This window comes from Phytophthora infestans, genomic scaffold (assembly GCF_000142945.1).
Source record: "Phytophthora infestans T30-4 supercont1.28 genomic scaffold, whole genome shotgun sequence".
NCBI lineage: Eukaryota > Oomycota > Peronosporomycetes > Peronosporales > Peronosporaceae > Phytophthora > Phytophthora infestans.
Window position 1 is genome coordinate 1,036,061 of NW_003303731.1, and position 13,071 is coordinate 1,049,131.

Sequence of the window (13,071 nt, forward strand, 5' to 3'; positions counted from 1 at the left end):
TGGCAGGTTGCCGAGAACAGGGACAGGAGAAGAGGACGTTGTTGAGATTGACTTACGTTAATTGCGATTACTTGGCGAGAATTCTTCCACGGCCTGCCGCGTCTCTAGGCTTCTGCTCTCCGACACGTCGCCGCCATTCCGCAAAATCTCGTCCCGTGGGACCGCTGTGTTATCATGACGAATGTCGTCATTCCTGGCGAGGGCTCTGTTGTTCAGGCGCTGTTTACAGTCTAGCAGCTGTGGCCCAGCATGCATGAAGCGCACCAGATGTGTGAACACCTTCAACGTTTGCTGAAACGCGTTCATGGCGAGATAAAGAACAGACGCAACGTGGCGGACTCTTTGTCACTGCAGTCCAAGTACGAAATTCGTGGCCGTTGTGACCACGTTTGTGAATTTTCTGAGGCTTTGCTCGCACAAGGAGCTGCTGCTGCGAGTGTGCAAGCACCGAGTCATGCTGAACGGGCTTCACCGCATCTATAAAGACGTGTGCGAGCTGGTTGAGGCGATGAGCGTTGCAGCTTCGACGAATTGGGCAGAGCTATGGACTGACGACATCCAAACGCAGGAGATTGTGCTGACTGCAACGGTGAGCGACTCGGCGATGGTTTTCAACGAGTTACAGGACGCGCAGTCTCAAGTCGAGGCCTTGCTAGTGCTCACGGTCGAGCTGGAGCAGCGAGAAGCTTGTCAAAGAGGAGAGAATGTCGACAATTAGAAGCTGATGATATGTACGATCACTAGGGGGTGGGGGGGGGCTTCTGTGGTCGTGAATCGAGTTCCGCCTTGGTTTCTCTCCCGATTTGAGCTGCAGGTTGAAGACAAACCTTTCGCTCGTGAGCCGATGGATTTGATGTATCGTGGTGTGTGGGGTGCAGGCAACAAGAGTGGCGTTGAAGCGCTATTCCGAGGTCGACTCGATGCAGATCAACGAACGTACCAGACAGAATATCGGGGCGGAGTTGGAGCAATGCTATAAACTGGTGCATCCAAACGTGGTGAGAATCTAAGGTGCATCACACGTGAGCTCTCCGCCTTTCATCATATGGGAAGACGAGGTGCATTTTGAGATGTCGGGAGCCAAGCTGAGTGACTACGGCTTGGCAACTCTACGGGCTAATGCTACACCTCTATCGAGTAATTTGCGGTGGAGTGCTCCTGAGTGTCTGCTTCAAAGAGCTACGGTCGCATCGGACGTGCATTCGTTTGCGATGTGTCTGATAGAGATAGAGACCGGCGAGCTGCCCTTCGCTTTCCTCGATGACGACGACGTCCGTCATAACCAAAGACACGACGAGATCCCGAACCGCCCCAGCAGCATGAGGGATGACGCGGCGGAACTGGTTCGATCCATGACGGACTCGGATTCTGGGAGACGCGTGTCGTTAGACCACGTCATTGCCGAGATGAAAAGATTGGCTGACCTGGCTGCTGCTGCCACGTGCAGTGTGTGCTTGTCCGAGATCGCGACTGACTCCCGGCTCTGTTCGCAATGCGGGACCCGGGTGGATAACACTGCGCGTATGAGCCCACGGCTTCGGAGCGTACGTGTAAACTTGCAAGCAGAAGACAATTCCGTAGCGGAGGTCCTGGATGCCGTGCGACGTGGTAGCTCAGATCAACAACAAGCGCTGATTCTGCTACTGGAAATATGTCTGGATGATACACAGCGCAGAGAGATCTACGAGACGGACGGAGTTGGTGATTTGGCTTCTGCGCCCAGTCGTCCTCACTTTGTTCAGATCTGTGCACTGTCGTGTTTACGCTGGATTTCAGTGATTAACTCGAGCTTTCCCACAGGAGAACTCAAAGCCCTCAAAGAATTCATTCGCGATGTCACTTCGGACGAATGCACATCGCTTGTGAATGACCTACGCAACGGAGGAGAAGAGGAGAAGCTGAAGGCGATCGTGTACTGCGCTGGAATCGCGGGGGCAAAAGCGAGTCAAAGTCTGCCAAACTCCGGTGTTGTGGCTGTACTTGCTCAAATGTTAACGGAAGTCAGCAACAGACGGACAGTGTGGGCAGTGGATGCGATCGCCAACTTGGCTGACAACGACGACGTCAGGGTCGCGATCGCCAACAAGGTCCTCTGATTGGGCTCTTGCACTCCGGATCAAACGTCCAAACTGGAGTAGCAGCCTATTTGCACTGGGTCGCTTAGCGTGCGATAACAAGACGAACAGTGTAGCCATTGAGACGGGCGATCTCGTATCTCGTCGAGCTGTTGGTTGCTGAAACAAATACCGAGAAGACGTTTGCTCCGTAAGCACTAAGCTGCCAGTGGGATATCAATCGGAAAGGAAGAGGGTACCGGTATTACTGGGCTGACTGGGCTGCTTCGAGACGGCAGCAACGCGTAGAAGGAGCGTGCAGCGGCCTCACTGGGCTGGTATTCCAAGAGCGAAGCAGATGCTTGGCTCATCGTGAAGCAGACGGCGATCCCGCTGCTTGTCGCGTCCACACAGTCCAGTTCCGAGGAGCTGAAGGCAAGCGCAACCGCCACGCTATCTAGTCTCGGTGCAGTTGAAAGCATCTGCCCTGTGCTCGCGAAAGAGGGGGCGATCGCACCTTTGACCAGGCTTCTTCGAACCGAGGATGAAGAGCAGAAGCGAAACGCCGCGAGTGCTCTGGCCAATGTTGCTGTAAACAATACAAGCAACTGCGAAGAAATAATGGACGAAGGAGGGATGGATCCCTTAGTGGAGATATTGCGAGGTGGAACTGGAAAAGTATTGGAAAATGCAGTATTCGTGGTAGGCAGTATTGCTGGCTGCAGTAAGCGCCACTGCAAGGCTGTCGAGAAGCTCGGAGTCGTTCCGCTTTTGGTGAAGATGCTGCACGATGGCGATTTGGAGCTGAAGGAGCATGCTGCGTTTGCGCTGGAAGGGCTTACAAGATCTAGCGAGACCGCCTTGGCAGCCACCTCGGACTTAATTGAGTTGCTCCGTGCTGTAAAAGAGTTTGGACGGGTTGCTGATGACATTGCCAGAAAGAAAATAACACGATGTGGCGGTGTGTCGGCTCTTCTGGGGCTTGTACAGTCCGACAGCGACGTGCTGAACGATGAAGCCGCGTTTGCTTTGACTTGCGTCACTTAGATCAAGCCCGTCAGAAACGTTATCAAGGAAGAAGGAGGCATTAAAGTGGTCAGAGCTCTTTGTCGCCGCGGAACGAGTTACCAGAAACGCATTGCAGCGGAAGTGTTATCCATTTTGGATAGAAGCTGCCACCCCATTAAGAAACGAGCGCGTCGTGGCAAGGCGAGAAAAGGAGACCTCGTGCAATGGTGAGAGGGAGTGTCTTAAGCGTGTAGGCGAGATTCTGCATGAAGTATCAGTAGCCAAATGGGAGTTTTACCAATCGAGATTGCTAATTTTTTGGTTGTGTCAACAAAGGCGACTGCTGCTCCGTGTGCGATTCCAGATCTCTGTAAAAGAAAAGAGAAAACGATACGGTTAGATGGATATCAGGCAAGTAAGTAGACACGAGACATACAGGATCTCCTCGATTTTGTCCCACTTGGTCGACGTTGTCCGCAGTTTGTCGACCGCTTCAGCAAGTCGATGACGCCGGATCATCGCCTCCGTTGCAGCTTGTTGTCGCGCCTTCAGCAACGCTTTCTTCCGCTCCTTGACTGCCTTTGATCGGGCATCTGCGGACGTGATCCGTCGCATTAATTGCTCCCGCGCATACGCTTCCATTCGTTGAATCCTCGCCACATTCTGCTCCTTCTGAGTGATCGCCAATTGGTGTTCAACTTGAGCGAGTAATCGACCCTTCTCTCGTTCTTGTTGTGTCGTCTCCATCTTCGTTTCTAGCTGCTCGCGCTTTGCCAGCAACTCGCTTACATGCTTTTGTCGTAATGCGTGTGCAGCGTCGAGTCTTTTTTGCCGAACTTGGTCTTCTTGTTTGGACTTTGCAGCTCGTTCTTTAAGATCGTTTGTCGTTTTCTTCTCAATCTCTCGTGCTCGATCCGCCGCTGCTGCTTGCTTAGCGGTCACCTCCTGCTTCTTACGCGCGATGGTCAATTCATTCTGATACGTGACGTTCTGGATACGCGACTTGGCTTTCTCTCTCCGCTCCTGCGCTTCGTGATGCCGCCGTTTGCTCGCATTCTCCATCTTCAACGCCACTTGTCGCTCTTTTTCCACCATTCTCCTTCGGTTTGCAGCCACTTGTTCCTCCTGCTGCCTCATTAATTCTTCAGTGTGTGCCTGCCAAGCATCGGCATTCTGCTGTCGCTCTAGATCGCGCTGTGCTGCTTCTAGCGCTCGTAGACGCGTCTTCTCTTTGGCCTCCTCCGCAAAGACTCGTTCACGTTCGGCTTCCGATCGTCTCCGAGCTTTGCGCTCTCGAGCTTCTTGATCTTCATCTCGTTTCTTTGTCAACTCCTTCTCGTGCTTGGCAGCTGCCAACTGCATCCTGCGTGTCTTCATCTTGCGCTGCTGCTCTTCTTGTCGTTTGGCTTCTTCAGCAGCTCGTTGAGCGTTCTCTTCCTGGAGTCGAGCCAGCTTTGCCTCCATTTCTATCGCGTTCTGAATATCTTTCTGCTGGCGAAGCTTGATCTTTGCAAGTCGTCGCTCTTCTAGTTGCAGCAGCGTCGAGCCAGCCAGAGCTTCCGGCTCCTCCGAGTTCCCTTCCCAATGCCTCGCAGACTGCAGACGTCGAGGTGGGAAACCTGGAGCCACTTGCTGCTGCAACATTGGAACTGGGCTTGTGTTCCCCGTTCCAGCCAGTAGTGCTGTGGAAGGCGGCGCTGGTCCCAAGCCGTTGATAATTGCCTCGCGTTCCGCTCGCACAGTCTCCACTTTCTGCTGACGTAGCTGTTCGAAGTGCTCGTGACGAAGCACCGCCGCCTCCTTCTCCACCAAAGAATACTTGCGACTGACGCCTTGGTCCAGAAACTCCACTACCGTCTTGGGGAGCAGCTCGCTCGGTTTAAATCCCATGCGACGACACGCTTCCAAGCTTCGAGGCGAGTTGATACGCGCCCCCGTTGCGACACAATCGAGGATCGTCACATTTTTGCTTTCACGCTTTTGCGCCTCCCATCCAGATCCCCCAGACCCCTGCATACTAACAACACAGGTGGGGATTCACTCGAAGCTGCAGATTAGAACTGCCAGTTTTCTAGTCGACAGCAGCACACACTACAAATAGGCCACTCACTCCCTCCCGATAGAATTCTAACCATCTTGTTCAGAGGTATAAAAAAAAACTTACGAACAGTCCAACGATTAATTGTCTAGTTGCGTTTCTTCTTCTTGCCACGACGTTCACGACCCTTCTGTGCGTTGGGGTTCATGCGGCCGTAGCCCACCTGAATTCCTGTCTGCTTCTCGGCCTTGACGCCCAGATCGTGCGCTACGTTCTCGCCGAACGCGCTCTGCATGACCTTCTTGTGCTGACGCTGACGCTGGCCCCAGATACCGACCAGAAGCTGATCCTCACGCAGCAGCAAGTCTCCATTTCGACCGCCCTTGGGCTTGGGCAGGGAGAACTTGGTGCCTGAAAGCTTCGTGGGGCGATTCGCTCGCGTGTAGAACGTCATGTGGCCGTCACGGTCGAGACTGTACGACACGCGCTCCATCGTGCTGTTACCGCACTTGGGACAGAACATACGATCCATCTCGGTGGATGTCGTGAAGCAAGCGATGCAGCGCAAGATCCACTGCTTCACGCGCTTGATGATCATTCCTTCCGTCGACAGAAGACGCAGTCCAATCTGCAGCATCACGTTCTGCATGGAGAAATCCGTCGTGATGCACGCAACAGGCAGTCGAGACGAGATCTCCTCGAGTCCTTTGCCGTCTCCGAATGGAGAAGCTGTGAACTTGGCGAAGTTGTCGCCAGTGATCCAGTTCTTGCCGTCATCCTCAGCGGCACCAGCGTTGCTGGACGCTGCGAACCCTCCCATAATGCGCGACTTGACGTCAGCGTTACGGATCTCCTCGCTGATCACCTGTTCGACCACCGGTTCCTCAGCTTCCTCGTCCTCGGTGGGTTCCTCACTCTCCGTCTTCTCTTCGTGGACGAACGAGCAGTCGTCGCCGTACTTGCAGCCTTCGGGGGTGTTAAAGAAGCGACACGGAATGTCGACCTTCTTTCTGGGAGTCTCAGCGCCATCCTCAGCACTGGCAGCGGCCGCTTCGTCGTGTGTAAATCTGCACTCGTCTCCGTACTTACAACCCATAGCCGTGCCGAAATATTTGCACGGAATGTTGGTCTGCGAACCACCGACGATCTTGCCATTGGCTGCACGCGTGACAGTCTGTGAGAGCTTAGGGCTGGTGCGCAAATGGTCGGCACCGTTGGCCTCGACCTCCAGTTGATAGGACAGCGCCATGACACGCAGATCCGTGAGCGAGAGGTACGTAAAGTCTCCAGTCTTGCGCGAAAAGTTGACAACAGCCTTCATGGCCTCAGCTGACGGCTCACGAGTCTGCAGAGTGAACGGGAGTCGCTCCAGAATGGCACGCGACTTCTTATCGCGGATCTCGTCCAGCACATCAGGGACTGTCCAGAAATTCTGCCAGAGGAGAGAAAAGCATGACCCGTGGTGAGTTTTTCGATGCAATTTCGAGTGGTTAGCGGTTATCTTCTCTGCTTTATGGTTAAACAACTTACTTCGGCTAGTACGGCCAGGTTAGTGCCCTTGATGATTGCACCAGAGTCGATGACCAAGTGAAGAACCTTCTTCTTCGTCGTCTTAGAGGGTTCCGGAGCTGCTGGGGCTGCTGCAGCTGCAGCGTATGAGAACGCAGGAGTACTGGGCTGCTCTGCAGCCTTTGGGCTCAGCGTCGCGGCCTCCACCGCTGCTGTAGCCTCAACTCGTTGGTCCGCCATCAAAGTGATATGCCAAATGGCTGCACCTCTTGATGCCAACCAAAGTGATCTGTTTTCCAGCCAATAGAGTGTCGTCAAATGTTTTTGCACCAATCGACAAGCTGATTTATTGTCCAGTGAGAACGTCGTAAGAATGTTCTATTTCTGCGAATGAATTAGACAGGATCTTGACAGCTAACTATTCAACATGGGGGAGCTGCTGTGTTTTCACCCCATTTTTACGATACAAAAGCTGACACCCGGTCCCTCTTGAAGCGAAGAGCTGGTCGTGCTCCGCTTTCACATACCAAACGCAAGTGAAAGATCGCCAAAAGTCGATCGAAGATCTCTTCCAAGCAGCAGCCATGGCGCATGTGTTCGGCGACAACGAGAAGGAGTCCGACTTCGGCTACGTGTACAAGGTCTCAGGCCCGCGTACGTGGCTCTCCCCCTTACCCCTCGTCGTCTCCTGACGCCGTTTTTTAACCTTCTTCCTGTGCTGCAACAGTGGTGATCGCCGAGAACATGCATGGCGCTGCCATGTACGAGCTGGTACGCTGCCGATTGGGTGTTAAACGACCTTGTAGCTTCATTAGATGACCGAGGCTTGACTTGTTGTAGGTGCGTGTGGGCCACGACAAACTCGTGGGCGAGATCATCAAGCTGGAGAACACGAATGCCTCCATCCAAGTGTACGAAGATACGTCCGGTCTGACGGTGGGTGACCCCGTGGAGCGTCGCAAACAGCCTTTGTCAGTGGAACTGGGTCCTGGTATTGTGGACAACATCTTCGACGGTATCCAGCGTCCTCTGCACGCCATTAGCGACCTCACCAAGGACGTGTACATCCCTCGTGGAGTGGATGTGGCCTCGTTGAACGCCGACAAGAAGTGGCGCTACAAGCCTGTGAACTTCCGTGAAGGAGACCCCATCTCCGGTGGCGACATCTTCGGTCTGGTGCACGAGAACGACATTTTGCACTCGCACAAGATCATGTGTCCGCCCAATGTCTTCGGTACTGTGGTCAAGATCTACGGCTCTGGCACCGACAACAACGAGCAGTTCACCCTCAAGGACACGGTCCTTGAAGTGCGCGACGACACGACTGGGACCACCCACAAGCTCGGACTCTCGCACATGTGGCCCGTGCGAAAGCCACGTCCAGTAGCCGAGAAGCTCGCCGGTAACGTGGCCTTGACCACAGGTCAACGTATCATTGACGCGCTGTTCCCTTCTGTGCTGGGAGGAACGTGTGCTGTGCCTGGAGCTTTCGGCTGCGGCAAGACTGTCATCTCTCAGGCTCTGTCCAAGCACTCGAACTCGGACGCTATTGTGTACGTGGGCTGTGGCGAACGTGGCAACGAGATGGCTGAAGTGCTCAACGATTTTCCTGAGCTCACGATGACTATCAACGACCGTGAAGTGCCCATTATGAAGCGTACGACGCTGGTGGCCAACACCAGTAACATGCCTGTGGCTGCTCGTGAGGCCTCGATTTACACGGGTATCACGCTGGCCGAGTACTTCCGTGACCAGGGGATGAACGTGTCGATGATGGCCGACTCGACCAGTCGGTGGGCTGAGGCTCTGCGTGAAATCTCGGGTCGTCTGGGTGAAATGCCGGCTGATAGCGGCTACCCTGCCTATCTGGGAGCTCGTCTGGCTGCGTTCTACGAACGTGCTGGTCGTGTGGCGTGTTTGGGAAGCCCCAAACGTGAGGGTAGCGTCACTGTGGTGGGTGCCGTGTCGCCCCCTGGTGGCGATTTCTCGGACCCTGTGACGGCTGCGACTCTGAGTATCGTGCAGGTCTTCTGGGGTCTGGACAAGAAGCTGGCTCAGCGTAAACACTTTCCGTCGGTGAACTGGCTGATCAGTTACACAAAGTACATGCGGGTGTTGGAGCCCTTCTTTAACAAGATCGACCCAGAATACTCGACGCTGCGTACCAGATGCCAGGAAATCTTGCAGAAGGAAGACAATTTGACAGAAATCGTGCAGTTGGTCGGCAAGGAGTCGCTGTCCGAGGATCAGAAGGTGATCATGGAAGTGGCCAAGATCATCCGTGAGGATTTCCTGCAGCAGAACGCCTTCTCGGACTACGACTTCACGTGTCCATTGGTCAAGAGTGTGGGGATGCTGCGATCGATCATCCTGTTCTACAACTTGAGCCAGAAGGCCATCGCGGACTCGCCTCCCGACGCCAAGGTGACGTGGGCACAGATCAAGACGTCCATGAACCCGGTGCTGCAGAAGATCATCCAGACCAAGTTCCAGTTGCCCAAGCAGCCAGAGGCCGAGCTCAAGGCTTTCTTCAGTGGCTTGGACGAGGAGGTGGAGCAGGCGTTCCAGACGCTCTCAGACTAATGAGTACAGGTCGTCATGGGAGTATTGGACGCGCAAAGCATTTGCATTACGTTCGAGTAATTTGTTGATTAACTCGGACCATTTGGTTAATTTTTGGATTAAACCTCCTCTATGATTGGGTCTACTCCATAAACAGCTGCGACATCTGATTCGCCATAATTTCGTCACTAAAATAAACAAGTCAGACGTTACTTTGGCATTTGACCTGTGCTCCGTGAGTGAGTTGCATCATGGGCAATAAACCCTCCTCTGAGCATGGGAACCCGCACTCGAGAGACGCCCCGCTCCCCACGCGTCTAGCGCCCAAGTACCAGCGACGCAAGGGCGGAAATGGGTACGTACGCAGGCTGTATCATAATGCAGACCTTGGGCGCAATAGATCACTGACACTTCACGTAATCTGCAGCAACAGCAAGTCGTCTCAGCCCACAGCCAGCGAGCAGCGAACAGGTAGAATGCAGCTATTGAAGTTGCAGCAATGTAAGTTGCAGCAATGCTGACGTACGGGGACTGACACACACTCGTTATGTTGCAGCTCCACCTCCCCAGGAGGCACCTCCTCCTTCTCCGTCCAGTTCGACAGCGTCTACTCCCACCGAGGATCAAATTATTTCCAATTGGAAGCTTTTCAACGACCTCGAGAACCGAGAGGAGGCCGAAGTGGTGAGTTGCCAGCCAATGCTTTAATTCTTTTTATACAAGTTGGATCTGATTTTTGTCTTTTGCTGTTTGCGTAATTCTGCAGTTGGAGCTGTCACTTTTCTTGGATGCACTCGTGAACTACATCCCCGGTCTGGACGACGGCAAGCAAAAGCCGACAGAGCCCCACCCAGTGTCCCAACAGGACATGGGCAACATCGATATCGCCAACATGTACGTGCAGGGAGACGAGCTGGACGAGGTTATCACACTCAAGAACGTGGAAAGCCTCATCGACTCGTGTCGAAATGGCCGCAAGATCCCACGTAACGTCGTGGTGCGTGTGATTAATGAAGCCATCGTGCTGTTCCGCAAGGATCCGACTATGGTGGAGTTCCACATCGCTCCTGCGAACCACATCACCATCATCGGAGACTTGCACGGACAACTGGACGACTTGCTGCTGATCCTCCGTGAGAACGGGCTGCCATCCGAGAGCAACCCGTACTTGTTCAACGGAGACTTTGTGGATCGTGGTGACCGCGGCGTGGAGATCGCCGTCATCATTTACCTCTTCAAACTGCTGTACCCACGGCACGTACTGCTGAACCGTGGCAACCACGAAGAGAACTCGATCACTCAAGTGTTTGGCTTCATGAAGGAGTGCGAGGTCAAGTACGACCGATTCGTGTACGATCTCTTCTGTGAGAGCTTCCGCTATCTCCCATTGGCCACACTCATTGACGACCGTGTGCTCGTGGTGCATGGAGGAATTCCTCGTGAGAATATTCTAGTCAAGGACCTGAACACACTGGAACGTGCTGGATACGATCTCACGCGATACCGCACAAAGCCCAAGAGCCGCAAGGACCGCGAACCTCATCGCAAGATGCAGATCATCCGCGACTTGTTGTGGAGCGATCCGAAGGCCTCCAAGGGCTACGAAGAGAACAAACGTGGCGCTGGTACAATCTACGGTCCTGATATCGTGCAGAAGTTCATGACCAAGAACAAATTGGCTCTGGTTGTGCGCTCCCACGAGTGTGTCCCGCGGGGTTTCGACTGGCCATACAGGGAGAAGGGGATGCTGGTTACGCTGTTCTCAGCGTCCAACTACTGCGGTAAAGCCAACAACCTGGGCTGCTTTATGCGCGTCCCTTCTGGCAAGGACAAACCTGCCTTCTTCCAGTACATGGCGAGTGCCGAGAGTCGCGACATGGCCGTGTCCAACCTGGATGCTCTCTTCTCGCTCATTATCCAGTACCGAGCTGACTTGGTAGCGGAGTTTGAGCACTTTGACCAGGAGAAATCGGGTAAGCTCGCAGTTCAGACGTGGGGCACCATCATGGAGGACGTGCTGGACTTGTCGTTGGACTGGAAAGCTCTTCAGCCGTTGCTGACTGCGCTGGATGAAGAAGGATTGGTGCCCTACTACGACTTCTTGGACCGATACAACGCGGAAGGAGCAGTGAAACGCTCTGAGAGCGAGGAGAAGGCCGACCCGGAGCGTGAGAAGCAACGAAGCGCCTTCAACTCGCTGTACCGACATCGCTCTCGTCTTGAGGCTCTCTTCCGTGTACTGGATCGTGACGGCAACGGTACAATTTCTGTGGACGAGTTGGAGAATGGTATCAAGGTGTTGAACGAGCATTTGCCTCCTGGAACGAAGCCTTTCAGCACCAACGGTATGGACTACATGCGTATGATGGACTTCAGTCACGACAACGAGATCAACATCAACGAGTTCATGGAAGGATTCCGTATCAACGCCAAGCTCACAGTTCACGCAAAGTGGAAACGCGCCAAAAAGAAGATTAAGGCGCTCAGTGCCATCGGTGCATTGCGTGGGTTCTCACTGCCCAGTAGCGCTACAGCAGCTGCGTCTGGTGGATCGGGTGGTGTAGTAATAGCCACCCTCGACGAGGCTGACGAGCTAGCAGAAGCCAATCTCAACTCTCCTGTGTCGGATCCGGAGCTTATGACAGTTCCGAATGCCTCTGCACCCCCGAAATTCACCCGACATGGCAGTGTACAGATCATCGCTCCGTCTGCTGCAGTGACTGCGCCCATGGATCTCAACGACGTTGAAGTGGATCTCGATGAAGGCGCAGAAATTGTCGAGGAACGCAAGTAAACAGTGCAAAGCTGCATTAGAAAAAAATGTCATTTTGCTGTATACACGTATACCATAGTCTTTTTTTTGTAAATGTTATCGTCCATGCGCTGAGTACATGTATATGAATTGTCCAGGTGGCCATCCATGTATTGTCCAGGCTGTAAAATTACCGACCTGAAAATTATAAATTACGGGTTGTGTAAAATACATGTATTATGCATGTAAAATGTCCATGCTTCTCAACGATTTTGAGGGCTACCACAGCCACTCACTTCACTTTCGATAAGCCGGAGCTTCCGGTACCGTCGTCGCTGTGCACGTCGTTGCCGCCCTCCCCCGCTCCGATATGTCGGATAGCAAGTCTGAAACTCCCCCACTGGAGCCTCCCGCGCCCTCTTCACTGCCGACGCCGCCATCACCGGCCTCAGAAACCGCGACAGGTCAGCCAGAGGTGCGTTGCATAACTACCTGATCTCATACGTATGTCGGTTTTGCTAACTACGTGCCCTCAACAGGCTAGCTCGAGCGAAGAGGCGTCAGATGCTGCTCCTTCCGCTCCTATCGAACTCTGCAGAAGGCTCTGAGAACTCCGACGAGTCGGGCACCGACAATGCGGAACGTCCATGCAGCGTCCAGGTTTCAGATTGTCCAGTGCCTGTTTGTGCCCCGGAAGCCCTTCACTCAAGCTGGGCCGACTGGGCGGTCTATTTGAAGAAGTACGCATCTTCAACGCGGCAGATCATCCGAGTTTCCATGACTGTGAGCTGCGACTTGCGGAACAAGCGGCTGGCTAAAACTGTCGCTGCACGAGAAGGTCTTGACGTACCATACGTTCCGACCCAGTGGGCAACGTACCAGCGCACATATATTTGTACGCATGGGTGGCGGACGAAGGATCGGAGCACAGGTGTGCGGCCGAAGCAGTTTGTTCGTGGCACTGGGTGTCCTTTTCGGTTCGTGGTTTAATTCGTGGAAGAGGAAGGCCAGTGGCTGCTTCGAGTGAGGAACGGGATTTACCACCACAACCACGTCGTGGGTACCGCCCACTTCAAAACTTACGCAGAGAACCGAAAGTTGGAGGATTCTGAGACAAGGTCCACCGTGCGCGAAATGGTGAAGTACGG

General features: G+C 53.8%; 5 protein-coding genes across 5 annotated transcripts; 3 read left to right on the forward strand and 2 right to left on the reverse strand.

Annotated features, from left to right (window-relative positions):
* Positions 1-597: 597 nt before the first annotated feature.
* Positions 598-3,505, forward strand: PITG_13298 (uncharacterized protein; the record flags this gene model as incomplete). The annotated part of the gene is made up of 4 exons (XM_002899900.1): positions 598-1,701; positions 1,801-1,976; positions 2,364-3,289; positions 3,399-3,505. 3 exons carry the CDS (start codon positions 1,071-1,073, stop codon positions 3,099-3,101), a joined length of 1,545 nt encoding a protein of 514 aa, XP_002899946.1.
* Positions 3,373-4,952, reverse strand: PITG_13299 (uncharacterized protein; the record flags this gene model as incomplete). The annotated part of the gene is made up of 2 exons (XM_002899901.1): positions 3,373-3,430; positions 3,499-4,952. The coding sequence occupies 2 exons, from the start codon at positions 4,950-4,952 to the stop codon at positions 3,373-3,375; spliced, it is 1,512 nt and encodes a 503-aa protein (XP_002899947.1).
* A 296-nt stretch (positions 4,953-5,248) lies between these two features.
* PITG_13300 (RNA-binding protein NOB1) lies at positions 5,249-6,849 on the reverse strand (the record flags this gene model as incomplete). The annotated part of the gene is made up of 2 exons (XM_002899902.1): positions 5,249-6,532; positions 6,631-6,849. 2 exons carry the CDS (start codon positions 6,847-6,849, stop codon positions 5,249-5,251), a joined length of 1,503 nt encoding a protein of 500 aa, XP_002899948.1.
* A 344-nt stretch (positions 6,850-7,193) lies between these two features.
* Positions 7,194-9,192, forward strand: PITG_13301 (H - or Na -translocating F-type, V-type and A-type ATPase (F-ATPase) Superfamily; the record flags this gene model as incomplete). Its single annotated transcript, XM_002899903.1, has 3 exons — positions 7,194-7,263; positions 7,337-7,380; positions 7,450-9,192. The coding sequence occupies 3 exons, from the start codon at positions 7,194-7,196 to the stop codon at positions 9,190-9,192; spliced, it is 1,857 nt and encodes a 618-aa protein (XP_002899949.1).
* A 330-nt stretch (positions 9,193-9,522) lies between these two features.
* PITG_13302 (calcineurin-like phosphoesterase) lies at positions 9,523-12,007 on the forward strand (the record flags this gene model as incomplete). The annotated part of the gene is made up of 3 exons (XM_002899904.1): positions 9,523-9,526; positions 9,728-9,855; positions 9,938-12,007. The coding sequence occupies 3 exons, from the start codon at positions 9,523-9,525 to the stop codon at positions 11,963-11,965; spliced, it is 2,160 nt and encodes a 719-aa protein (XP_002899950.1).
* Between the last annotated feature and the right edge of the window lie 1,064 nt (positions 12,008-13,071).